The sequence below is a fragment of the Petaurus breviceps genome, unplaced genomic scaffold, assembly GCF_028583685.1.
Source record: "Petaurus breviceps papuanus isolate PSGF00001 unplaced genomic scaffold, PetGlider_PUasm1.0 156, whole genome shotgun sequence".
Taxonomy (NCBI): domain Eukaryota; kingdom Metazoa; phylum Chordata; class Mammalia; order Diprotodontia; family Petauridae; genus Petaurus; species Petaurus breviceps.
In genome coordinates this window covers 13,790,124-13,799,443 of record NW_027185720.1, presented here as the reverse complement: position 1 = coordinate 13,799,443, position 9,320 = coordinate 13,790,124, and the positions used below count along the sequence as shown (strand labels likewise).

At 51.8% G+C, this 9,320-nt stretch overlaps 1 protein-coding gene across 1 annotated transcript in view; it reads right to left on the bottom strand.

The window, feature by feature from the left end:
- Window positions 1–9,320, bottom strand: part of TRIOBP (TRIO and F-actin binding protein) — a 72,439-nt gene that overhangs the window by 46,927 nt on the left and 16,192 nt on the right. The window contains exons 7-11 of the mRNA XM_069082111.1: window positions 8,960–9,320; window positions 8,554–8,794; window positions 7,022–7,139; window positions 2,775–4,025; window positions 1,021–1,119 (exon numbers count right to left, since the gene is read on the bottom strand). The exon at window positions 8,960–9,320 is cut by the window's right edge and continues 13 nt beyond it. Coding sequence (XP_068938212.1) covers window positions 1,021–1,119; window positions 2,775–4,025; window positions 7,022–7,139; window positions 8,554–8,794; window positions 8,960–9,320 — 2,070 coding nt within the window. The remainder of the gene's footprint in view (window positions 1–1,020; window positions 1,120–2,774; window positions 4,026–7,021; window positions 7,140–8,553; window positions 8,795–8,959) is intronic.

The following is a 9,320-nucleotide window of genomic DNA, read 5'->3' as shown; positions in this document are numbered from 1 at the left end:
GAGGGGCCTGAGAACAGGGGGTGTCAGAGCTGGGAGGGGCCTGAGAGGAGGGGATGTCAGAGCTGAGAGGGGCCTGAGAACAGGGGATGTCAAGGCTGGGAGGGCCGTAGAGACCACCTAGCTCAAGGCACTCACTTTACAGGAGGAGGAAAATGAAAGGTTACCCCCAAGGTCACACCCGGCTTGTTCTGGGGCCATGCTGGGGGCTGTCCCCTTCCCAGTCCAGTCCTGCTCTGTCCTCATGATGCAGGTGTCCCAGCAGGAAGACTGGGGTGCACTTGTTCCCTTCTGAAGTTCACCATCTCCAAACCCTGGTGAGCTCAGGAAACCTAACAGACCCTATGAGACTGTAAGCTTCATGAGGACAGAGAATGGGATCCTGCCTAAGCTCTGTAACTGCCCTCTCCCCTGATCCTGTGTTCTGCACACCCTTAAACAAGTAGTTCCCGAGAACCGGAAGGGCCCAGATCTCCAGCTAGAAGGAACCTTAGAGGGCTAACTGGTCCAGGCCCCTCATTTGACAGAAGGGGAAACTGAGGCACAGAGAGGGTGTGTGTGTGTGTGTGTGTGTGTGTGTGTGTGTGTGTGTGAGCTGCCCAAAGTCACACCAGGAGTAAGTAGCTGAGCTGGGACTGGAAAGCAGGTCCATTGTTTGACCCCAAACCTAGTGTCCTGTCCACAATAGTTCCCTGCCTCTTTGTAGGATCCAGTGATACCATGGCCTTGGTGGGGCTGACCTCCCCACCCCACCCATCTGGACCTGGGGCCCTTAACGTTTTGGGCAATAGGGATCCCATGGGTAGCGTCTGCTAAAGCCTGTGGACCCCTTCTCAGAATCATATTTTTATATGTATAAGATACTTGGGAATTCAAAGGAAACAAATTATACTGATAGAATTATTAAAATATTCTTTAAAATCATAGCACCCTGAGTAAGGATCTCAGTCTAGAAGGACTTGGTCCTAGCTTGAACTCATGTCTCTCTTCTGTACCCCTGCCCCAGCCGGGAGCCCCAACTACCGTGGCAGCTTTCTCCTGGTCAGTCAACAAGCATGTTTCTTGGTCCGTGTCTGCAGTCGGATGTCCAGGCTCAGGGAGGGCACCGCCATCCGGCTCAGGCTGGATGAGGAGAGAAAACCAGTGTCAGGCCAGCGATTTCATCCTGTTCCCCCCAGCCCTGCCCTGCAGGGGCAGAAGCCGCTCTGGCCTCTGGGCCTCTTGATGGCTGGTCCATTGATTACTCCACTCATTTCTCTTGAGTTTTTAGACTGTGCCTTGCAAACTCAGTTTCCCTGTGTGTTGAATGAGGGGCCTGCATTAGATGACCTTTCTGGTCTAACTCTGTGAATATGGGATCCTCACTTTTCTCATCAGTAAAACGGGCCCAAGACCCACTCTCCCCCCCCTCTCTCTCCCTCCTCTTTTCCTCATATCTGTCTCTCTCTGTTTCCCTTTCACACACACACATTCACTCAGCCCTCTTAGGCCCCACTAGGCTCAAGGTAAGAGAACTCTTCCTAACCATGGCAGTTGTGGAATGGGCTGCCTGGGGAGACAGTGAGGTCGATATCACTGAAGGATTACGAGCATAGCCCTAAAAATTGTTTGTTAGGAATGCCTAGGGGGCTCTGCCCTGACATGCTGACAAAATCTCGAGGCAGTCATATTTCAAAGAATCACAGATGATGCTGGAGGGGGTCCCAGTGGTCACTGAATCCTCTACTGACAAGGTTGTTTTTCCAGCCAAAATCCTGGTTTCTACAATTCTGTTCTCCCTCCTCCCCCAGCTCTGTCCTCTGGGGGTCAAACTGAACCAAACGACACCGTTGGCCACAGAACATCCTTCAAATACTTTAACACCGTGCTGATGTCTCCCCGGGTCTTTTCAGAGGTTTACTCATGGCTCCCTTCAAAGCAAGGCCCATGTGCTGCCTGGGCCCTCCCTCAGTCATTTTCTCCCTCTCCAAATTACTCCTAACAAACTCCCCATTTACTTCCTCCTACATGTCGTCCACCCCTAGCAGAATATAGCTCCCCAAAGAGGGCAGAGGAACAGTTTCCTTCGGGTCTCTGTCCCCAGTATTTAGCATACAGTAAGCATTTAATATATGTTTCTTGGGGAAATGATTCTAGCGTGATTATAATGATCAACCTTGACCCCGAAGGGATAAGAAAACGCAGCCTTCTTTGTCAAGATGGGAGCCTGTGGGTGTGGAGCACGGGACACAGCTGCACTGGCTTCTGCTGAATCGCGTTCTGGATTCTTTACCCCAAGGGATGGCTCTAGATAGGGGGAGAGGGAGGGACCAATTTGAAAAGAAGGGAAGGGAGCAAACATTTATTAAGTGCCTACTGTATGCTAGAAGCTGTGCTGAGCACTTCACAAATGGCTTGTCCAGGGTCAGCTAGTAAGTAAGCTATTGGTCTAAGGCTGGTCCGCCGCGCCACCTAGCGGCCAGTAAATCAAGGTGATATAAACAAAAGCTATCCATTACAAATTTTAAAAAATTTAAAAATACATTTTGTTGTTGAATTGAAGAAAACCAAAGTGTCGTAGGTATGCTAATTGGCTCCCAGGGAGGGAAGGAGGGTGGTATGTTTCCATCCTAAGTCTAGAGTGCCCAGAGAGGGAAACTGAGGCACGGGATGGCCACCCAGTTAAATGATTCCTCCTGTAGCCATGACCTAGGAGCTCTAGAAGAAGCCCTGGGTGGGAGACAGGTCCATATGGAGGGTCTGGCACAAAGCTCCGACCCCAGTGTTCTCTGGCTTACCTCCTCAGCTGGGTGGGGGCCCAGTGGTAGGATGTTTGCCATCTTGTCCTCTTCCTCCCGCAGACCGGCTGTCTCCAAGGCCCTGTGAGAGCTCTCCAGTTTTGTCTTTGGCCCCGGGGCCGAGCTGATCGGCTGTCCCGGGTCAGCCCCATTTTCCTCTACTGAAGGAATTGGACTCAGTAGGCGTTCCCCAAGACTGTACCCATTCGTTTCTTCCTGCCTGTCATGGATGACCAGCCCTGCGGGTTCTGAGGTTCTCTGCCACTCCTGCTCTGGTGCCTCCTCGGTGCCCTTGGGGGGCCTGGCCTCCCCATTCTCCAGCCAGGATCCCTCTGTAAACATGGACTCCCCCCTGGCTCCCCAGTCGATCTCTCTGCATGAGTCTGGGCTTCTAGGTCGCAGTAGCTCCCCTAGACTTCCCCAGTCAGTCCCCACAGGTCTCTCTGGGCCACGAGGATGAGGGAGCTCTCCAAGGTCCCGCCAGTCCATGTCCAAGGGTCTCTCAGGCCTCTGAGGGAGGGTTGACTCCCCCAGGCCTCCCCAGTCCATCTCATCTGCTCTCTCCAGCCTCCAAGAACGGGGGAGCTCTCCTAGGCTTCCCCAGGACACCTTGGTGGGTCTCTCTGGAACAGGGGGCGGGCTGAGCTCCCCTAGGCCATTACAGTCCCACTCAGACCTCCTGGGCTGGGTCAATCCATCCCAGTCCAGCAGCTGCCCACTCTGGCGGAGCCTCTCCAGCCGTCTACAGCACACTTGTTCTGCCAGTGCCCGCCAGCAGCCTACAACCTCTTTGGTGGGGCCTCTCCACTCGCTGTCTGGATACATGTCCAGAGCCCTGGTGCAGGAATGCCCCTCCGGACCTATGAAGTCCCTCTCCATTCTCCCCTCTGAATAGGCCTGGCCGGGGCAGCTCCAGTCTCTCTCCAGATGTCTCCTGGGAGACCTGGGGATGGAGGTTTCCTCTGGCCGCCCCCACTCCTCCTCCATTGACTTTCCTAAGTGCCTAAGGCCCAGAGGCTGCCTGTGCCCTAGTCGATCCTTCTCCGGGGGGATGTCTAGGCTCTTGGAGTGCACAAGCTGCCCCCGGGCTCTACATTCCCTCTCTGGGAGTTTGACCAGATTCTTGGGGGGTGTGGAGCCCCCGTTGATCCGCCGGTCTCCCTCGGGGCGTCTCTCTGAGCTCTTGGTGTGAGGAGGCTCCTCTCGGCCCCTGCGGGCCTGTTCTGAAGGCTGGGGGGGCTTCTTGGTCACCTGAGGATGGGGTGAAAGGGCAGGTGAGATGTGGGTACCACAGACAAAGACAAATGGCCCTTCTCCAGGCCGAGGGCCCAGAGACTGGCATCTTGGCTAGGCATGGGATACAAGGAAACCACCGCTCATCCAGGTTGCCCATACTGGCCCAAACCCTGCCTGGGAGTGGTGGCTGAGTGTAGAGAGGGCTTCTTAACCTTAACTCTGTAAACTTGTCAAAAAATTAATTTTTTATAACTTCATTTCAACATAACTGGTTTCCTTTGCAATCTTACATATCTCATTTCATGCATTTAAAAACATGATCCTAAGAAGGGGTCTGTAGGCTTCACCAGACTGCCCAAAGGGTCCATGACAGTAAAACAAAACAAAAGCTTAAGACCCCTGGTTTAAAAAGGATACTTGGATGTAGCCCTAGAAGATGCTGGACACAGGCTCTTAAAAGGATCTGGGTTCAAATCCTGATTTTACCATTTAAAAGCCATGTGACCTTGGGCAGAGGGATGGGATCAAACCTTGAGGTCAGAGAGACCCAGGTTCAAATTTTCCCTCACTACTTGGGTTGGGTGATCCTAGACAAGTGATTTCATCCATTTGATCCTCAGTGTAGTCATCTACAAAATGGGTATGATAATACCTGTAGAAAGAGGCGCATGGTATGATGGACAGGGCCAGGAGGGTCTGTGCTTATACTTCTATCACCAACATCTGGGACAGAGTCTGGGACTTATGCTTGCTGATGGATCGATTGATTTGATTAGTTCAAGTCCAGCCTCTGGCTCATACTGGTTGTGTGACTCTGGGCAAATCACTTAATCTCTCTGAGCCCCAGACAACTCTAAAGCTATGAACCACAGAAAAAAGGTGCTGATCTGCATTAGAGAAGGGAATTTCCTCACTGAGGAGTTCCCTATGAGGATGATCTTGACGGACAAAGACCTACAGTGCCTGACTCACGGGGTTGTTTTGGGGCTTAAATGAGAGAGGGCCCCAAAGGCTTTGCAGATTTCAACTGTATAAAGTCAGTCAGCATCATCATCTATTTTTTTTTTTTCAATTGAGTTCAGATAGAAATGGTCCTGGGATTAGTCATTCTTCTGCTATTGTTCCATGATGTTTAATGTGATTATTAGACTTAGGGACTGGACTTGAGATGTCAATGTTATAGGGAACTCAGTAGGATGTGTCAGAAGCCAGGCTGTCCTGGCTTTGAGGCCAGCTCTCTCATCTCTCATCCACCTTGTTGTGAGAATTTTCATTATCAACTCATTCTTTTACAATGAGGTTCGCATAGAAATTATGCTGGGACAAGTTGCTGCCCCGTTACCATATTTTTTTCATGCCTAATATAACGTGGACAAATGCCCCAGAGATAAAACGGCTGTAATGAGAGTCAGCTCATCCTCTCTAGGCTCATGGGAAGCACATTCAGCACCACGCTGGCCACAGAGAGGGTGACAAGGAAGACACGCGTCGCCTCCTGCTTCAATGCGGGTCTGCTTTCTTCTTCGAGGTCTCTGTGTTTCGGAAACTTTCCATTCCATGGAGTTTGGAGATTATGTGTCTTTGGCAGGGTGACATCTGCTAAAAACACTGTCCTGATATCTCTGTGGAGATCAGTGGTAGATCTGGGCCATTGTGAGCAAGCATGGTGCTGGTAGGTTCTGTACCATGTCTTTGCTGGCTTCTAGAGGTAGTTCTGTATTTGTAGGGCAGTGATTTGTCATTTGGAGAGTTTCTGGTGGATCATTCTAGTCTCTAGGTCATCTTCTTAGATATTCGGTGGGAGCTAACTTTCATTTAATTTTTATTTTAATTTAGGATAATGAGAGAGACTGAGCCTGTGATTTTAGTTGCATAGGGAATGACCCAGTAAGGAAACTCCATCAATCTATACATAACTCCATCTTCCAACACTAATACAGAGAAGATAGGCCCCTTCTCTGGAACTTTGGTTCTAGAGCAATGGTTCTTGAACTTTGGGGTCTCAGGACCCTTTTGCACTCCTAGAATTTGTGAGGACCTCCCCCCAAAACAGCTTTTCTTTATGTGGCCTACTGATGTTTACTGTATTAGAAATTAAAACATCTTATTATTGTGACAATCATTTTGTGCTTGGGGTCCTCTGAAAGGGTCTGATAGACCCCTAAGGGTTCCTGAACTATACTTTTGAGAACCAACCCTAAGAGATTAAGTGACCCTACCAAGATCACACAACTGGTATATAGCAGAGGCAAGATTTGAACTCTTGTCTTCCTTACTCCAAGGCTAGCTTTCATATCCACTACCCAACCCTGACTCTAAATTACATTTTATCAAGGTTGGCAGTCTGTAGGGTTTGACCTGAGGGCCACTGGGATGTTCCCACTGAATGCCTAAAGTGGTGTCATTGGTAATTAGAGCTCACGGCTCTGTATTTGGGAGCAAACAGGTGAATGAGCTTCCTACCTCTTCCCTACACCTCCTTATCTTTTAATGATTTTTCTTTCTTTCATCATGGTGCCCTCACTGTGAAAGACCTCCTGACCAGGAGAGTGAAAGCATGAAAACCTGTGGCACACAAGCATCACTGGTCAAAGGAGGCTGGGAGGTGGAGGTCATTATTATAGGCCATAGGAGGATCCCCTTCCCCCACCTAAAGAGACTTGGTGGTCAGAACCCAGCTGGTTCTGGTCCTTGATGGAGAGGGAGGATAATCACCAGGGGCCCCATCCCTAGTTCAGTTGCCCCGGGGTCTCAAGCTCTGGCCACACTACAAATCATGCTCCATGTGAAGGAAGAGGCCATATGGAGGTACCCCAGGGTGAGAGAGAGAATAGTGGTTCCCCTTATCTCCAATACAATCACTGGAAATGTCTCTAGGTCACCCCTTTCACCTGCATCCTTCATCCCCTATCCTCACTCGAACAGTGAGGTTCCTGGTTGCCTTGGTGACAATGTGCCTCATATGAGGGACAGATGCAGAGGGAGGAAGGGAGAGTCGGCCAAGAGCTCACCTCTCTGCCCAGGGCTGGGCTGGACTGTCTGCGCTGTAGCTGCCGGGATGCTCGCCCACCACCTCTCTGGGACCTGCCAGCTTCCAGGGCCTGGTATGTCTCCAGGGCTTCGGACTTCCTGTAAACCAAGGGGAGCCACAGGCTCTGAGGTCCCTCCAGCCCTTCCCTCCTCTCTACCCTACCCTTCTTGGCTCCCTACTTCTCAGTTTACAAGAGTGGACAGTCAGGGCTCTCTAGGTTCTAATCCCAGGGCTGGGTGATCAGAGCCAAACTGAGCCCCCTCTCTGGGCTTCCTCTTTCTTCAGGCACTGGGCTGGGATCCTATTTCTTCTCCCTAATCTCTGTTTTCTCACCTTTGATGGGGAGCTCTAGAGCTGGGGTTACAGGACGTCTTTGAGCCTTAGTATCCTCCTCTGTAAAATGAGGCCTCTTCCAGCTCCAAATCTAGGCTCCTCTAATCCTTTCATTGTTTGGAAGTTTTTCCTCACATCAAGAATCCCCTTCTTTGTAACTACCTCCCCCACTGTTCAGAACTCTGCCCTCCAGGGCCCAGCAAGATGCTTGCCTGAAAGCCTTTGAACCCTTAAAGACAGTGCCTGTCCCTCCCTCAGTGCCTGTCCATCCCTCCTTCTTCTGACCAACGTACCCATGGTATGTGGTCCTGAAGCCCTTCTCCACACTGGCCACTTGTGACTGAGCTCCCCTTTGGTGCTTCCTCTGTGATCTGAGGGGATGATAGTGCTGTTGTCTGCTCTCTAAAGGTGGTGCAGCCTTTGGGGCTGCCTTGTCAGAAGTTTCTGGGCCTGGGCTCAGGAAGACCTGAGTACAAACCCACCCTCAGACATTTGCTAGCTGTGTGAACTTGGGTAAATCCCTTAACCTCTGTCTGCCTCAATTTCCTCATCTCTGTGGCAGGGCTGTTGTGAGGCTCAAAAGAGATATTTGCAAAGTACTTATTACAATGTCTAGCACACTATCATCAAACTGACTACAGTTGCCATGTGCTAAGACACCCTGAACTCTCTCAACTTGTCTCTGTCCCCTCTCTCCTTCCCTCTTCCTCCCCCATTCTGGAGGGATTTTTTTAAAGAGCCAATCAGGATTACAGGGTTACCTGACTTGCCCGGGGTCACACATCTAGTAAGTGTCTGAGGTCGTATTTGAACTCAGGACTTCCCGCCTCTAAGGTCGGTGTTCCATTCCCTGCATCACCTAACTGCCCCTCTCTTGTTGATTTTTTTTAACCCAAGAGGAGAATTCTGTATTTATCTTTGTGAAAATTCATCTCCGTAGCTTCAGAAGGATGACATTTTCTGGTACCTTGAGCCCAGGCTCAGGGCGCGCCCCTGCCCCATTCTCCGCACAGAAAATGGATTGAGGCCGTTCTCCATATTTCTACCGAGAGAGCTCCCTCCCCTCCCATCAACCCTCCAAGCTTGGGTGAGTCCTGGGGCTGACACCTCCATTATGCAGAGGCAGAAAGAGCACAGATGGACGGCACAGGCACACACCCTGACCTCCTAACGTCTCACCTGCGCTCATAGCCAAAGATTCGCTCCACCTCGCTTCGCCCAGGGCTGCGGGTTCGGTCGCTGGCACTGCCGTTCTGCTGGCCCATGGCCTCTTTCTGGTTCAGCCTCTTGGGTGGGGGGAGATCAGCCAACACCGTGTACTCCTCCCGTTCCAGGTTACGTCTGCCCTCCCCATTGCCAGACCACTTGGTACCAGAGGGCCCTGGCTGGGAGGAGGGAAACCTAGCAACCCCTGGGGGGTCCCAATTGCGGGGTGGAGAGGAGGCACGTGGAGCATCTCGGTGCCCAATGCACACGTGGAGGGTTGGTTGGAGGGGATCGAGTAGGGAGTCTGTGGAGGGAGCAAGGCTTTCGGAGCTTGCACCCAGAGGGTTCTGAGTGATGAGAGAAGGGTCGTTGTAGGTCTGGCGTGGGGGCGAAGTAAAAAGTGGGGCATCCCGGTGCCCGATGCACACAGGAGGTGGTATCTGGGGAGGGTCATGCTGGGAATCCATAGAGAGAGCCAGGCTCTCAGAGCTTGCCCCAGGGGGATCTTGGTAAAGGAGGGAAGGCTCATGCTGAACATGGCGTGGGGGAGAAGAGAAGGGAGGGGCATCCCGGTGCCCGATGCATACAGGAGGTGGCACATGGGGGGGATCGTGCACAGAGCTTGTGGAGGGAGCCAGACTCTCAGAGCTGGCTCCAGGGGGATCTTGATAGAGGAGGGAAGGCTCTTGCTGGGACTGGCGTGGGGGAGAAGAGGCCCGGGGGGCATCCCGGTGCCCAAT